The sequence below is a fragment of the Salarias fasciatus genome, chromosome 5 (genome assembly GCF_902148845.1).
Source record: "Salarias fasciatus chromosome 5, fSalaFa1.1, whole genome shotgun sequence".
In the NCBI taxonomy this organism is placed as follows: Eukaryota; Metazoa; Chordata; class Actinopteri; order Blenniiformes; family Blenniidae; genus Salarias; species Salarias fasciatus.
In genome coordinates this window covers 13,695,596-13,713,440 of record NC_043749.1, presented here as the reverse complement: position 1 = coordinate 13,713,440, position 17,845 = coordinate 13,695,596, and the positions used below count along the sequence as shown (strand labels likewise).

Below are 17,845 nucleotides of genomic sequence, written 5' to 3'. Positions count from 1 at the left end.
GACCATCAGGTAGGTCAAAGGTATAAACAGATTTTGAAAAAATGAAAGGTACAAATTAAATATCAGAAATATGATGTTCTTGTTTGGCCTCCCTAAACCTGCAAATGATTCACGCCTGAGAAAGAAGCACATCACACCTCCCACCTACACCACAGTTATTACTCAGTGATTTTTTTTCTTTTCTTTTTCAGCAGTTGATCTTCTCAGAAAGATTTTTAAAAGGTTGCCTAAAAGAGCCTGTTAGGAAAAACCGACTAAAAACCGGCATTAACAAACAAATCAATAAACACCTGTAAAAGCTGTGATGAGAGAAACAACTGAGTTAAAGTCAAACTCTCTAAAACGTCGGTTCAAAGATTGTTTTGGGAGAACCCCTGCCATAACAGAAAAAAAAATGACACGTTGAATGTTGATCTTGATAATTATTGAGCTTAGATTAGATGGAAATGACAACAGTTGTCACCTCAATATCTGCACTCAACCTATACGGTGTTGGATTTTACCTAAAAGGAGAAGGATTCCTGTCATCCATAGTGTCAGATGTCTTCCGACTCCTCTCTCATGTCTGCCTGTGGACAACGGGCATGATGCAATATTGAATTATGGAGGTGAAATGACATGAGACTTGAGGCGTCTAATTCTCAAAGTGGCCCCAATTCATTGAGTCTTTAGGAGGTAACTTCCTGATTGAGTCCTCTGTGCAGCTTCAGTCCAAAACTGATTTGTTCCATATCCTCTGTGAAGTGTTGAGTTCAGGCTCTTCTGGAATGCCCCGTGGCTTTTTCAGTGGAAATACCTCTATTGTATGGAGTAGCCGCTGACCAGTGGTGCTGGTGAAGACTTGAAGCAGGCACACTTAACGATAACTGTGTGTCGCAATTTTTCCTATTAGAACAGCTCGTCCAGTTTATGTTACTGCAGATGTGAAGGAGTTCATCGACGGGCCACCAGCCGGATCAGCATGTTCCCTGGAAGGAAACTCTTAAATGTATCTTGACTTGAAAGTATGTAGTATTTATTTATTTTTTGTTAGATTCAAGTGAAAAGAAAGCAGCCATGATGTATATCAGTTGATATTTATGGCTTAGTTAACGATACTAAAGCGAGCAGGTTAACCAGCAGAGCCAGAAAATCCCAGTCTGTCTCTGAGAAGAGGTGGAGGAGGCTGCAGGGGAGCGTTTAGCTCCTCAAACCGTCACCGTGACCCCGTGTGCACGAAGCACTCAACGAGATGATAGAAAGCTGGAGTACTGGATAATTACTAATAAAAAAATAATAATTAGTAGAACTGTGGCAGAAATTCATGGAAAATCAATATTGTGACTCACTACTGCCACCCGATGCACAAAAGTAACATCACTTCAATTTCACATAAGACTTTTTTTTTTTTTACAAAGAATAAAATCTCCACCATTTTTTAAGTATATTATTTCCTGTTCTACAGTGCATTTGTGCTGAATTTTAACAAGCTTCTTTTTTTTTTTTTTTTTGCTTCTGCAAAGGAAATGAGAGTCCTAAAATTAAAACGTGTTTAACAAGTGAAATGTGACTCGACTTGACTGTCCCCCTGGACGTGAAAACACAACAGCGCACATCACCTTCTTCCTGCTTTCACACTCCAAATAACTCCCATCCGCACGTCTAAGTGTGTTTGTGCTAAATGTGTCTTTGGGGACCCAAATACAATAAGCAGGGAGTCTGAGCAGCCCGCCGAGGTCAGTCAGTCATTTTCATTCATTTGAATCTCTGCAATCTAATTATCACATAAAGCAGATCTGATCTGGTGCACTGTGTAGAATGTCACATATATATGGGAAGTCCATTTGGGTTATTATGTCTATTTATGGGTCTGTTGATTAGCTGGCAAGCCCAAACAAAACCAGTGGGAATGCTCTTGGGTGGCGTGCGAATGTGATTTGACACAGCGGTATTGCTTTAAAATGCATATAGATTGGTTTATGCCGTGATTTATATCCTATTTGCATGTCGTACTGAAAGGATTTTTCCTGAGAGACTACTTTTTTTACAATACAGGAAATTTTGCAGGGAATAATGGGTCTATTTAGAGTAATTGCGCAAGAAAGCCCCCCAAGGAACAGTCTCAAGGTACCGGACAACTTTGGCCCTTTCTACCACTGCAAGCAAGTCCCGAAATTGGAAGAGTGGTTGGAGCCTCTGAAAGTCTTTTAGATAACATTTGCCTAAATTAGTTGCTAAATTGGGCCCATTGGGATTATTAGTGGAGAATCAAGGTCTTGTTCTTCAAACTGTTTGAAAGTGAGTTTTTTTTTTTTTTTTAAGGAGGTAATTAGACACAGACATAGCAGAGGCATGCTGAGAAATTAGAGAAGCACAGCCTGAGTGGATGGCGAGAACAGTGGAACAAGAAAACAGAGGTTAAATGTGACGAAAATAAAGGGATCGTCTCGTTTGCAAATGAACGCCTCGAGGTAGAAACATTTCTAGATACTGATCATGTAAGAAATCCACATCCAGTGGGTTTAATGTCATCTCGATTCGGGGAACTCTGGAAATACACACAATTGTTGTTCTGCTCTAATGTGGCATTAAGTCACAATAACATGGAGAAATGGATCAAATCAATCCTGTAACTGCTGAAAATGGACTTGTCAGATTTTCTGCTATTGACAATTGACATATTTTATTTCAAATTCAGAGACATATTTAACACCTACAGCCACTATTAAAGTCTTTATTGCCTCATTTGATCTGTTTTTTGAATTTCTGACATTCCCAGACTGACTGATGAATCGATGATTAAAGAGCTGCAGAACAGGTGAATCTCAGCTGATACTTCACACAGTCGTTAGTCATCGAAATTGAGCGTCATGATTTCACGACGGGAAAATTGATAATGATCACAACACATAATTTTCAAAAATGTAGACAAAAATAAAAAGCCAGCAATTTCTTGAAAGCCTGTTCCGACAAGAGCTCAGTTTAATAAGTCCCTTGTGAATTTCCGCTTGAAGTGGATATTTATCATCAGTATGAATGCTCGAAAGAAGAAGAAAAGAGAAAAAGAAAGCCCACAGGCATGTGTGTCATTGGAGCTGATTTGTTTCCACACAAAGATTAACAAAAATCTTGCAGCGCAAACAATGGCTGCTCAGATCCAGGAAGATTTTCCTCTTCTCCTGGGCAGAGAATATGAACAGGGTGGCTTATGACGAGAACAGTGAATGAAGGATTTAAAAAAAAAAAAAAACAGGTGATGGTCATTTCTCTGGTGCTGCGGTGGGATTTTAACAGCTGGCTTGTCAGACAAAGCTGAGATGATGGATCTGTGTCCCATTAAGAAAACATGGCTGTGATACGTGAACGCACGTTACACATCTACATCATATGGACATAATTTACATTGACTGCAATGCAACTGCGAGCATTCGTACACGCTCGGTGCGCTTTTCAGGGGCTCCTCTCACCCTTTTCAGAACTGTCGAAGCAAAACAGACAAGACGAGGAACATTTTAATTAAAAGCAGCTTTATGGCCCTTTGTTGACAGTTCTTTATGAACTGTGGTGCATCTTACTGCTATCAGCTGTTCTTTATATGCTTTCACAGCTGAACCCTCAGCACACATCCTTTGCCTCATTAAATTTAACAGATAACTATGAAAAAGGTACACAGACGTTGTCGAATGGAAAAGCAAGTCCTGAGGAAGTCGAGAGAACTCCACTGATCTGAAGACAGAGTTTTCAGTCCTTCTCGATCAGCCCACACAGCCGAACTGAGCAATCAGGGACGAACACTTTGGGCAGATATGGCAACCAGAGAACCGAAACGAGGTCTAGTCTTCATTTTGCGGAGAAAGATGAACCAAAGGACAGAAAGGCAACAATCAGTGCGGCACTTAACCAATAAGGAGTCTGTGTTGGGAAAGGCCATTCCTCAGTGACAAGGTCCCTGACAGCCCAGTGGGAGGTTTTCAGAGTCATCTGAAAATCTCTCAGACCATAAAAGCAAAATCCTGATGAACCTTATTCTGAACTACTTGCCTAAAGTTTTAATCAGTTACTAAGCATCACCTCATTATTACGGTCAAACACATTGAGGGTATTATCACGCTTTAGTGATAGATTTTGATGATAGGGACTGAGACTGTCGGCATATAAAGAAAGATATACACAGGCAAATACACAGCAATTGTGCCGAGAAGACATTTCCTGAGAGCTCAGGATTTCAGGCTGGGGTTAAGGTTTGCATTTTCAACATTGACATTTTCAAGAAAATACAACAAAGCTTAAAAACCCTGGAGCATTGGTCAGTTCAAATAGAGAATGCAAGAAACGTCCCAAATAAAATTGTGCAAAATATGCAGTTTTGTCTTTTTCTTTATGAAAATAAGTCAATATTTGCTGGTAAGCTACAACCTGTCGCTTTGCTTTGTGACACTTTGCATGTTTTTGCCCCATCAAGTGTGCAATAGTAAGAACAGCACAAATGCTGAACATTTAATTCAAGGTACAGTTCAGCAAGAAAACATTTAGCGGCAGAAAAAAGCATCATTCAAAGACATTTTGAAAAACGTCTTTTCAGAAATAACACTGTGATAAATTGAAACTAACAGTCCTCAATAAAAAACAATTCTATGGCTCTTGAAACCCCTTTAAAGCTCTGCTATGATAACAGCTCCTTCTAAGCTTCGTTTCAAACAGTCGAGTTGCTCTGGGTGATAAATGCTTCAAAAGACACACAAAAAGAATTCCCTCTGAACAAAGAATGAAAAAAATGTGACATATATTTAGAGACAATATGCGCATTTCCTAATATGGTACCCAGAACAGGTGATTAAAAAAAAAAAAGAGAGAGAGAGAGAAGAAAATAAATGACCTCTGTCATGGAATAATATTGATTAAAAAGTCTTGTCTGAATGAGATTTCCAGGCAGCTGGCAGAAAGCGGAGTCTCACCGCAAGGCTGCTGTTTGTCACAGAAGAGTTAGAGGTTGTGAGTCTCCCTCGAGTGGTGTTTGGACAGAAAATGAAGCTAATATCTTTTGCACGAACTTGACCGTGGTATCATTTCTGTTTCCTCGCCCCGAGCCGTCACTGCAGCGACCACCTTGCTGGAGGCTTGTTCACGAGATCATGACTGCGCATTTGTGTGGTGGACCTGCATCGGCTTAGTTTCTTCTCCTCTGGTTGGGAAAATAAATCTGCTATTTACAATTGATAACCTGTAGGTTTGAGAATTTAATTAACCTGTATAAGTCAATGAAGTCCCTCTACAGTGGGCATGAATAAAAATGAATAGTATTGTCAGTAAATATGTATATATTGTAATAATATAAATTCTTTAAAAAAAAAAAATAAACACTTGGCAGATTGCGTGCTGCTCGCAAGAGAAAAGGTGCGATGGGGATTCTGTCAGCTGAGTAGGCGTACACAGTATCTATGTGAACTTAGCAGTGCACTGTTGTGAGGATTTCATGCTTTGGGACAGTTTCACAAACGCTACACGGAGCGAAGCTTGTGCATTCTTCCGCCTCTCACTCCTGCCTTTATCCATTTACAATGCTGATCTACTTTATACTTCAAACAGGTGTTCGTCTGCCTTCACAACTTCCTGCTTACCAAAGCAGTAATATTTTGGAGTCTGTCATATATGCTGCGGGATTTATTTCAGCTTTCCCTCAGTTGCACAGCTGTGCCCCCACCATCAAGCGAATAGGTCGTGTGCTGATACTTTGGACTGCTTAATCACACTGAGAGCTGTAACCAAAGTCCCTACAGCCTGGCATTAATCAGCAGCACCGGGGTCAGGCATCGCCCCAGATAAGGCGCTGGAGGAGAAGTCTCTTATTTCTGTTCCAATCACTGAAAGCCGATTTACGTATACATATATTTTTTTTAACCATCCAACATGATGTAAAACATCGTTCATACTAGGTTTATGCAGAATGAGGCACACATTTGTTAAACAGGGTTTAAGTACATTGACTGTCTTTTTCTCACTGTTGTTGGTCATGATAACAACAGGTTGAAGTAAATACAAAATACAATGAAACCCTCAAACTATTTGAGCCAAGTGTGGAGGAGACAGCCACTTGAAAACCCATCCTCGTAGTGACAGAACAAGAAAGCCAGAAATGATTCAGGTCTTGTGAGAATATAAATATTAAAGCGTGTGGCTGCATCGCTGTGTACAACAAGGTAGTAGAGACTTAATTCCAAATTACTTTCTCCTCCTGATCATAAAACATTCAAGATCAACTTAATTTTATCCGAATTACTCCACTGAAATGCTTTCTAGCAATCTAGTTCTTTGTTATTAACTTTCTCATTTGTTAGAAAGGCAAGAAATAATCAGAACTGTGTCTCGGTCTGGTGATGCTGACAAACTAATTTAAAGTTTAGAATAGCCTCGGTTCTGAGTTTGCCAGCTTTTTACGGTCTCTACCGCAGACAATCCTTCTGTACTGTTGTTGCGAGAGACCTTTACCTGCCTCAAGTAATGGCCCTTCATTGCAGACACTTACAGATCATGGGAGGCTTTCCTCTCAGTCTTCTCCTATCTCGGTTTGTGTTAACAAGAGCTGTCACATGATCTCAACTTTAAGAAAACGATACCTGCAAGATATCTGTCCACCTTCATCCACTCTGAAAAAAACAGACCAGCACCATTTTCTTTCCAGTTTGGCCACTGACAGGGTCAATACTATGAGACCGACCTGCAGGTTCCTGCCTGGTTTTAAAGAGGAGCCGCAGCAGAGGAGACACTTGCGCTCGAAGACACACACTTATGATGACAGAACAATTATAGAGTCTCATGTATCCCTTGTCTTCACTGATGAAGGGCAGGAGAAGAGTCCACGAGTTGTCAAGTCAGATAAAAGTTGCTGCACATTTCAAGTGTTTCTGCGTTCAGCTGACAGTAACTGTATTGGCAATGCATCAGAAAAATGTTTCTATTAACATGCTTCAATATGCTGAAACTAAACAACACAGAATAACATCAAAATCCTGTTTTTGAAGACAAATAAATATAGACAAATGGAAGTGTGCTCTGATGTCAAAAGGTGTTAGGTGCACCTATCCGTCGTGGCTCAAGGTTTTCCTTTCATTTATTTGACAACTACATTAATCACTGGTCATTGATCAAGAGGGAGACGTAACCACCGAGCCAGAGTTAGTCCACACAGGCCAGTTTTCATCTGTTGTGTTATGAAAATGAGGATCAGCGCTGCCTGGGTTTGGCATGTATATTTCTCATTTAAATTACCCCTAGACTGCTGATAATACCTCATAATTTCAGCATAGAAACACAATTTTGCACCATCTCCAGCAGCCTGTCGCACATCTGTAACAAGAGCATGTTAAAAACATCCTCACTTTGAAAGCAAATGCTCTCTCCCTCTTACTGCGCTGAAAAAATGAAGACTTGCTTGCTTTTGTTGCTTGAGAAAGATATGTTTTCTGTCAATTACCACACAGTATCTGAAGATGTGTAACCTTTTACCTGTAATGTCAGTTCCTCTGTCCTCATCAGAGTCCTCTTCTTTCACATCTGTTTTCAACTCCTCTTTCATTTCTGGCACAAAGAAATCCGTCTGGCGAGACAGTGGGACCATGTAGTTGATGACGCCTGAAGAACAGATCTCCATATACGGGAACGCAGACAGCTTCCTCTCCTGTTGAAATATGGAGAAAGCACAAAGAAACACAAAATTAGAACGTCAGATGCACAGTCAAATTTGATAATACCAACACAAGGGTGCATTGTTCACACCTTCAGAAATGCTTCTCGAATAAACCAAGTGTTAACCTTCATTTGTTGTATTGTGGAAAAAAAATAAACACAGACAGTATGAGGTGCAAGTGCATGGCAATAAACTCAAAATAAATTTGAGTGCATTTTCATTTTCGCAGTGATTAAATCCAAATAGTTGGGGGGGATCTGTAAATGCAATGCCACCACCATTTGTAATATACTTTAGTTTAAGCCAAGCTTCTTATATAACTTCAAAACACACCAGTAAATAAAGAAAATACTACTTTATTGACCTTTATGCTGTACAGCATGAGAGGGGCTGGCAAGGCCGGAACAAGGAGTAAAAAAACGATCTTGAAGTGAAGTGTGTGATGGTTTTTTCAACAGACAGAAAACCTCAGACAAGCACAAAATATCTGAGATATGTAGCTTCAAAATGTCTTCACTTTGCTGACATAACACTATGTCTTTCACACATTAATATGAATACATGCCCTCCCGCGTGAGTCCATTAAAGTTGCATTACCATCCACATCGATGTGTCTACATTTGCACTCTCCAGTGGTGTGTGTAGAAAGTGTAGAGAGTTTATAAATATTATACCATATTTTCTCTAAAGAGGACATTAGCCTTGCATAATTTTGCTTTATGCTTTCATATAGTTCTCAAGGGACCGCAGAGGAGTGAACTCTCTGATGAGCCATCACAGTACAGCTGGAGGAAGCGGGGGTGAGCGGCACAAGCTGGTCTCGGCGAGAATCGGTCGCAAAGTGACAGATGAATGTTTTAGTGTGGGGTGCAAAGCAAGACTCCGTGTGCCAAATGGCTTGTCGACAGATTAGATGTAAGCACTACAGGTCCGTCAAAATAATATCAGTTTATTGTTTTCTATCAGAATCATGACTAGTGACTGACATTAACAGCATAGCTATGATACACACACATAAACTGAGGGAGAATTTGTTCCATGATGCAATTTTGACATCCAGTTTCAGTGACTGCAGCGCTCTGCCTGACACTGATGAGTGGAGTTACTGGTTTGGACTTCAGCTGAATTTGTGGTTTAAGTCCAGAGGAATATTTGCACCTGCAGGGATTTCTGACAGTCGAACTACCAAAACACCCCAGGAGTCAGGAAAGCATGTACTTTCAATGAAATGCTCCAGTCAGCACAGCTATCACTGCGCACACAACTGAACCATGTAGCCGTGTGACACCAATTACCCAGTGTGTCAAGGTAGAAACTGTTCCAAGAGTGTGTAAAAGCACACACAGCCATATAATGAGTGGTAGGTGCTGGTCAAACTACATAATGCATGCCTCTGTGTCATGGAATGTATCGACCTTTCTGAGTCTCAGAGGACATGCAAAAAGTTATTGTTGGGGAGAGGTAGATGCATTTCAGAGAACTGTGAACTTTCAGGACAGTAAAAAGGTAAATCAGGAATGGCCTTCGCTTGTTCTGAGCAGTCTCAGTGCACCTTGCACGATTACTCAAAATCACCTTTGCACACACTTATTCACATGCTCACTAAGGATAAAAGCTGTCAGACAAGGTGCTCATTTGACATTGGGGGCGATGTGAAGTTCAGAGTCAAGGACACTCAGACACATGGACAGGTGGAGATATGGGTCATCACAAGCAGCAGCACTGTCCGACTGAGCCACAGCTGCTTCACACTGCTGCCGTGGAGTGGTGTTAATTCAAAATACAGTGGAGACTATTTACTGCTATAATAATATGCAAGCATAACATGTTCAGTTGATGACGTCAATAATCAAGAAATGCCTTAACTATATTGATGCTCATAGAAAAGTCGGCTCTTGAAAGTCTTTCCACAAGTCACAAAAAAGAACTGTGACTGCATAAATGTGTTCCTGTGCTGAATGGTACTTTTGCGTCCCCCTTTCCCGTGATCTCCCGTAATTTCCTCTCACATACTCCTTCCCCACACAAACATGTTAACAGATAGATTCACACTTTTTTTTTTTAATATTAAACAGTACATCTCTCGCTGTTTGAATGTTTATGCGCTCGGTGCTCTTCCTCCCATAGTGTGAATGTTCTTAGAATTTGGTAAATGCCTCGCCTCTGTATTTAAATGGATGTACAGGCTTGCAAGGTTGTCATGGCTGCATGACAAAAACGGCTATTCTGGGCTATTCCAAGAAGGCGAAGAAGAAAAGGAACAAGTTGGATGGTCTAATGGCAGTAACCTGGCTCATTTTCCCATGGGTCAGGGTGATCTCAGCTGATTGATTGGTTTTAATCTAATCCTCACAAAAAAAAAAAAAAATAAGACTGTGGGAGCTGGTATGAATCACCTGGCTGCTACACACACAGGCTCCAGCCTCGGGGCTCCCTATGCAAATGAGTGCCCATATCCTTGAACCTGCTCCAATAATGAGCAGGGAATTCGAGACAAAGACAGTCACCATATTGCACACACACACACACACAGACACACACACGCTCGCGTCTCTAAGGGATACTGTAACGGATAAGAAAAATAAAACAGCATGTGGGAAATGTCCATACCAATATATGTGTGTATTACTACACACCTTGTTAGGGCTGTAACTTGTTCATAATTGTCATTTTCGGCCCATGGCGGAGGTGTCGCTCGCTCTGCCAGGAGGTGCGGCGGGTTTTCATTTCTACACATGAATACATCGGGCGATTTTACTGATTAACACACCATCAGCCGCAGAGGAAATCATCTCCTATTATCTTTAGTGGAAATGAAAACCTTAATACTGTCAGTACAGTGCGAGACCTCGCTCTGGATAATATGTCAGGAGTCGTGCCCGGAGGATATGACGGCGGACATCATTTTGCAAACAAATTTCATTTTTACATGAAACTAATTACAGCTTCTTTGACCTTACTTTTGCACATGGGGCCAAGTAATTAAATGCAGTATTATGCATTATTTTAGTGCATACTGGCTGCAAATTAACAAAATTAACGCAGTGCTCTCGATTTTAACTAACATGACAACATAAAAAATATTCCACAATCTTTGATTCTGGGACTCAGTGTTCATAAACTATGTGAAAGTATTACACATAGTTGTCACCTTACAACCATGAATGTCAGTGTATTTTGAAGGGGTTTTATGTGATGAATCACTAATATGGTTGTATGGCATGGCATTCATACCCTCCGAGTCAACACTTTGTGGAGCATCCCCAGAGCATGATGCTGCCACCACCGTGTTTCACAGTGGGGATGGGGTGTTCGGGGTAATCTGCAGCGTTAGCTCTCCACCTCATAGCATTTTGCCTTTAGTTTTAAACGTTCAATTTTGGTCTCATGACCAGAGCACCGTCCTCCACATGTTGGCTGCGTCCTCAAGATGGCTCCTGGCAAAATGCAAACAGGGTTTCTTATGACTTTGTCCTGTGGACAGATTGTCCCACCTGATCCGTGGAACTCTGCAGCTCTATTTATTAATTAGGTGACTTCGGAAGGCACTTGTTCGTACTGGATATTACTTCGGGGTGTCAGAGTAAAGGGGACTGAATCCTTTGACATGCCACAAATTCCAGTTTTTTATGTATTAAAAAAAAAACTTGAAAAGCATGCATAATTTTCCTCCTAGTTTACAGCAAACCCTGCACATAAAATCTCAATAGCATACATTTATATTTGTGGTTATAATGGGATAAATTGTAGAAAAGTTTTAGAGGTATGAATCCTTTTGCAAGCATCATCATACTGACTGAGGGCTATTTTTTCCTGACGCCTCCCAACTGACACTGCGCTTGTCATTCTGCAAAAAAAAAAAAAGTCTGTTTTCCACAACAGACCAAAAATATGCAGCCTAATTGGTAAATTTAAATCACCTAAGGTGTGAATGTGAGGCTGTCTGTCTCTCTGTGTTTGGAACTGACATCTCACTTGACACTAAGATGCTTCTGTTTACTCCAACGTAAAACTGATGGACTTTTTTCTCCCCAAGAAGAATTCAGTGAAAATCTTTCACTGCGGTGAGACCAGGAAGAATCATGCGGACAAATCAAGAGAAATCACTGTGGAGCAAAGCGGCATTTTATGATAGATTATGCAGAGACGCGTTGAGAGTTTTCACCATGCTTGACACCTAAGTCAATGTCATAAGTTACACCCTGTTTTTATATGAAAGAACATAAAGCTCTCACATATATTATAAGACCTGCTGATATTTTTTTCTTTTCTACATACTCTCTAAAACCTAGAGATGCCACCTCCAAAGTCACTTTTCCCCTGACCTGCAAACTCGGGGAAAATATATAGATGTTAATTGTCTCAACACAAAAAAGTTACTCCTGAATTAAATCTTCATATTATACAGCCAGCAACACATCCCAGGTCGTCCCAGTGCCCTCCTCTGTTTGCGTTCTCTTCTTCTGCCTCATTGGAGGGGATCTATATACCTGAAGCTTATTCTGGAGTCAGCATGAATCCTTTCAGCCTGTGTCTGTCTTGAAGCTGCGAGGATTGAAATGGGCTCTCCTTGGGGATACAGAGGTAAGATGAGCCTGAACTACAGGATAAAAAAAAACAGGTCAGTCGTTTCCTGCCTGCTGCCTCACAGAAGATTCGTGACAGTCAGACCTTTTCCACTTTTAACCAACACATCAACCTGGGTAAAGAATCAGGAAGTGACAAACAGTTGGCATCCGCTTCCCTGAAAAGTAACTCGTTATCACATTATTACCTTTTCCTAACCTCGACACCGACTTCACAAAATAGGTCACTTTGAGTCCGCTGCCTTCTCTCTATGTTATGAAACCTAACCTCTCAATAATTAATGATCTTGCAGCAAAAAAAAAAAGAAAAAAATGTTATTAAACATGTTACATTTCAATTTGGTGCGAGAGGCCGAAGGAGAACAGGCCATCATCTTCTTTTTCAAAGTAAATCTTCCTCAATAACCTCACACAGGTAAAATTGAAATTGAAATATTCACACAAGTCTTGTCCCAAACATCAAGAAAACATGATTGTGTAACCAGTAAACTTCAAAAGAGTCATTTTTAGACAAGTGTACTTCATTTAAGCCCCCAAATAAACAAAGTGTTTGACAGAAAACTTGGCAAAGTATTAAAGAGAGAGTAAATCTTCCCTTGATTTAAAGCCATCCAACACCACTGCTCTGCCATGACTCTGCTTTCAGACGATTATACTAATAATGTTATGTTGTAGTCTGATTGAACAGATCAGACAGGTTCTACCTACAGGTTTGTATACTTTTCACACGTGCAGCATGATGGAAATGCCTCAATATAATGTAATCTCGCAAAAGGATGTGATAATAAAAGATTGACTGCAACTACATGTGATGCAGCTACCAAAATGAATTTGTAGATTACTCAAAATGATCCTAAATGTTAAACCCAAGAAAAAAAATATATAATATGTTTGTTTGAACCATGACCAAAGATCCTATTTTTAGGCCAAATTGCATTAAAAGTCTTATTTCAGAGATAATCCAAAACATGCTTGCTGTTTTGAAGTCAAACCTTCTGGGACTGTATATTCAGTACATTCCGTGGCTCTAAAGGTTGTCTGAAAAGGTCTTGAAAAAAAAAAAGAGGTGTAAACAGAACACAAAGTTAATCCGTGAGACAGTAATGCAGCCAGATGTGAGAACATCATCTATGAAATAAAGAACACAGTTCCAGCTCTGGTTCCTCTGAGGTGCCCTTGACCAACACTGTGAATGTCTTGCCCCTCGGGAACTACTCTGCTCGTGACCTTTTACCTTCATGGAAGACATGAGCAGTAATTTGCCAGTAAATCATTAAAAGTGCCACTTTTTTTTATTACTTCTCATCAAGCAGCCTCTGGAGAGTCACATAATTGTAACTGTAACAATCAAGACGAGCGCCATTATTTTTTACGAGATTTAAAGAAAAAAAATGACAGTTGGAAATTAAGCTATTTTTCAAGCTCCCAACCAAGTGAAGCCAGATTATTGAAGAAATAATTAGAGAAATGATTCTGTGTTACAATAATTTGTTTGGATGAATTATTAGAAACTTAACTGATTTAGATATTAACAGAACTGAATAAAACATGTGGAAGGCACTTTTAGTTTTCAAGAACCAAACATTTGGAGGGATCTCAAAGTCCAGGACGGCGCTACATGTTTCTTTATAACAAGGTTGAAGAACTTTCTGTTTGCTGCTGTCTTTCACTTAAACAATGAGTTGTTTCATGCTGCAGTGTATCTTTGACTGTTGAACCGAGGATCCCGTGACCTGGACGACTGAGAGCCTCCAACAGACATAATAAATCTTCTTTATGTTTTCCCCCTGTCTTTTCATCTTCGCATTTTCGCAATGTCCATGCGTAGATGGATGCGCTGATGTAGATCACTTGTAGTAAGCTTTGTCCTATAGAAAAACAGCTGTCTTTTCTTTAAGCTCAGAATTAGTTCTGCTTAAAACACTTTCATTTTCGGGGTTAAAAGACGCTGAAGTAAACACAGCGGGAGTGATGATTGTTGAAGTGAAAACAAACACTATGTGTCTTTGAATGCAATTTGTGTGTGCGTGCGTGTGTGAGTGTGTGTGCATTTATGCATGTGTAGAGAGTGGAACGTAGAAACAGACAAGGGAGGGTCTCATGGGGCATTGTAGTGTCTTTGACCTCTCTGGCAGCTGCTCTGTGAATACTCTATCCCTCCTCCAATAGAAATACCAATAAGAGAAAAGTAAACATAGATAACAACACCCCTGGAGCTTGATTTACTGCATCACTTAACTAACTCTGAACCATAAATAAGGCCACAGAGTAACTGGGCCATAAGTACAGCAGACAAGCTCAATACCGACGCAGAGTATTTCAGCACTGTACAAATGAAATGCATTCCGCCCTCCCAGGTCTGGTAAATAGAAGCAACACAAACAAATTTCGAGGTCCAGATGTGTTTTGAAAGATGTGACATCAAAAAGGCAATTTTCATAGATCTGAACATTAGGTTGCGTCCTTCTTTTCATGTCTCGTCTCTCAGCGCTGCCTTTGTGTTCAGCTCGGTGGCTGTGCTGGCTGCTGGCCAGAAAAATGGAGACAGAAGGCTGTCCATCTTACTCTTGAGAGGCAACCGTCTGACAAAGTGAATGAACAAATCAGAGCAAATATCAGAAAGGCTGACTTGTGATTACTCAAACAGAAGAGTGGCTTTTATTTGACTATGAACAGGGTCTCTTTTATATGATGCGCTGGGCTGTTTGTATCAATCTGGAGTCCTGATGAGCAGCTGACAATAGAACTTTGTTTCACTTCCCAGTACAATATTACTGAGATGCAGCAACAAGTAGTTGTGAAGTAACACTAATAAGATTTGATCTTTTTTTTTTGTCTGAAACTTATTGCATGTCAACAGCGACACTCAACAGAGCTGGGGGTGGTTCCTTCAGAATGGATTAAAAAAAAAAAAAAGTGGGGATAATCATTTGATAAATTCACATATCACCACCTAAAACTGCCAAATTATTTTCTGACAGTCGATTTCCTTTACTCGAAACACACCTTTGTTTGGTTTCTTTGGCTCTTCCTTTGGTTCTTTACTTTAGTGCGATTAATTAATTCAGCCCTAATTGAATATTTTATGAGACTCAATTTCAAATTCAAGGTCACATATTTCATTGTCCCAATGTGAGGGATCCATCTTAACCGTCTTCAGGTTCACAAGAAGGAATTAAATTTCATCATAGCTCTGGCGCTCCTACATGACAGAGAACAGGAGCTCCTCTGAAACCCTCAACACGTAATGAACAGGAACTGAGTCTTGATCTGGGATTGCAGAGCTGCTCTGGGACGGCTAATGCTGGCTGAGTTGAAGCGACGGAGTGAGAGCGTCACGAGTGAGTTAATATACATTTTGTATGTGAGCGACCACCGGGGAAGCCAGTAAATGGCTGTCTCATACATGAACAAACACAATTTGTGACATGGCATGTGATGGTGGTGGATTATAGAGGATGGGGGGGAAAGAAATCACACCTTCGTCCTCTGTGTGTTTGTCTGTATTGATGGTGAAATCATGTTATGAATGTGAGTCAAAGGACTTTTGTCGAGATCTAAAAATATCTGCAGCCGACAGACAGGATTTCTTGAAATTTAGTGCAGATGCTCACAGTCCTCAGAGGAGTAAACACACTGACCTTGGTGATGTTCCCTGATTATTGTGGAACTTCGAGGTGGAAAATCTGCGAGTTCAGATTGAAAAGTTTCACATCTACATGAGGGCTTGGAAACATCTTTCACAGTATGAATTATTGCTAACAATCCAATGAATAGTAATTACTTACTTTTAAAAGTCAACATCCAATAATTTTAATAATAATCTAAGAGCCGAGGCTTGGTAATTTAACAATAATAATATGCTCATCACAATAATCAGTTTGACTTTTCACAAAAAAAGGAAAATTAAATTCTGCCAGTCTTTGTTTATCCATTCGCATTCCCCCAGTCCCAGTTGTGTCTTGAAGGCTGGTCTTGGGACATGTTGGCAAAATAATTGTCTGGAAGAGAGAAACATCGTCTCGGACAGTTCACAAAACCGTTAATTGCATCATTTATTCATTCCACTGTACTTTTGCCTTTTCAAAACTTAAGACCTCCATTTTTATTCAGCGGGTGGTGGTCACAGTAAGTATTCTGAAATTTAAAAAAATATAGATCAAATTTACTGATCTGGTTTGATTTTCATTGTATTCATTGTATTTGTTTTTATCTTTTAAAGTTGAAAATAAACATAAAAAGCTGCTGGCATGGCTACAGGCTGTTTACAAAATAATATGACACAATACAAGTCAATGTCGGACTGTAAAGTCGCCGTCGTTCCAGCTCAGCCAAAACCGTCCGACCGAAAGCAACATCATGAAGCTGTGTGAAATCATGATCGACGCACTAAAGCTCGTCATCGTCTGAATTAGAAAATTGCGCAAACCTTCTCATTTAATTACAGCACCAGACGACAGGCTAGCTGAGCAATAAAGATTACAGTCGCTAATCCGACCAGCAAAGCATATCATTCCCCTTTCAAATCCAAAGAAATTGCTGATCCTAAAATACTAACAGCTGTAGTCTCCTCAGTGGTAAGAATGAGTGCGAGCACACCTCTCTCTCCAGGGATCAGTGTGAGATATGGCCGCCGAGCCGCGGTGCATAATGAGCGGAAGGCAGAATATTCATCCCGGCCCGTATTCATAGCAACGGCATAAAACTAACATGGAGCGAACGGCAAGCCGGCGAGAGACATCGACCGAGAGCTACGGTGTAAGCCATCAAAACAGGAAATGTAATGTACAAACACACACGTCCATAAACGCATAAACGTATGGACTTTTTTCTTTCATAGGTACACACACACACACACACACATCTATTTATAGATGACTGATATTTCACTCAGGTCCCCTGTCACACACAAAAAAAGAAAATTAATACAAGTCATGGTGACAATTGGTGACAGTCTCGGGAGCTTTCTCTTTCCCCTCGTCTATTTACTCCCACAGCACCATTACAGCCACATGATCCGCCCTCCTCGCACCCCCAGCAACCTTCGCTCCCCTTCCCTATCTGCGGGAAGAGACAAAAACTCTACTTCGCACCTCTGCAGAGGTGTCCAATTCAGACTGTCCCTCATGGTCACACACCTCCCCAGGATGGAGCGTTTTCATTCTGCTTGCAAGAAGGCTATTTTCTGCAACGCTCTCAGCAAGTCCAGGCCTCCTCCATCAACTCCTTCCATCCTTGACCAGGTGGACATAGCCAAAGATGGCTGGGTGGAGATAGCGGAGAACAAAAAAAAAAAAAAAAAAAGCAAGCAGTACTGTGAAGACTGTGGAGCTGAAAGAGCAGAAAGCAGGGCTGTGGGCTTGTTGCAACCTCTCCATGCACCCGTGCAATCAATAAGCACAAACACTTGATGAGGTACAAGTATAGTGACTTTGTCAGCAGCTGCTGTGGTCTCCAGAGGTTCTCTACAATTGATCTGGTGTGCTGGCAAGAGGTGAGAGGCAATAAGAGCATCTAGCTCCCAACTGTGAATTATAACACCCTTCTCCCTCCCCCCACGTTTCCGTTCTCTTCTTCTGAGCCCGATGCTTTAGGA

The 17,845-nt window shown here is 40.7% G+C and overlaps 1 protein-coding gene across 2 annotated transcripts in view; it reads right to left on the bottom strand.

Moving 5' to 3' along the window:
* The window catches only part of tex264a (testis expressed 264, ER-phagy receptor a), a 70,257-nt gene that overhangs the window by 3,436 nt on the left and 48,976 nt on the right, over positions 1-17,845 (bottom strand). For both annotated transcript variants that reach the window (XM_030091555.1, XM_030091556.1), the window contains exon 3: positions 7,483-7,654. In XM_030091555.1, coding sequence (XP_029947415.1) covers positions 7,483-7,654 — 172 coding nt within the window. The remainder of the gene's footprint in view (positions 1-7,482; positions 7,655-17,845) is intronic.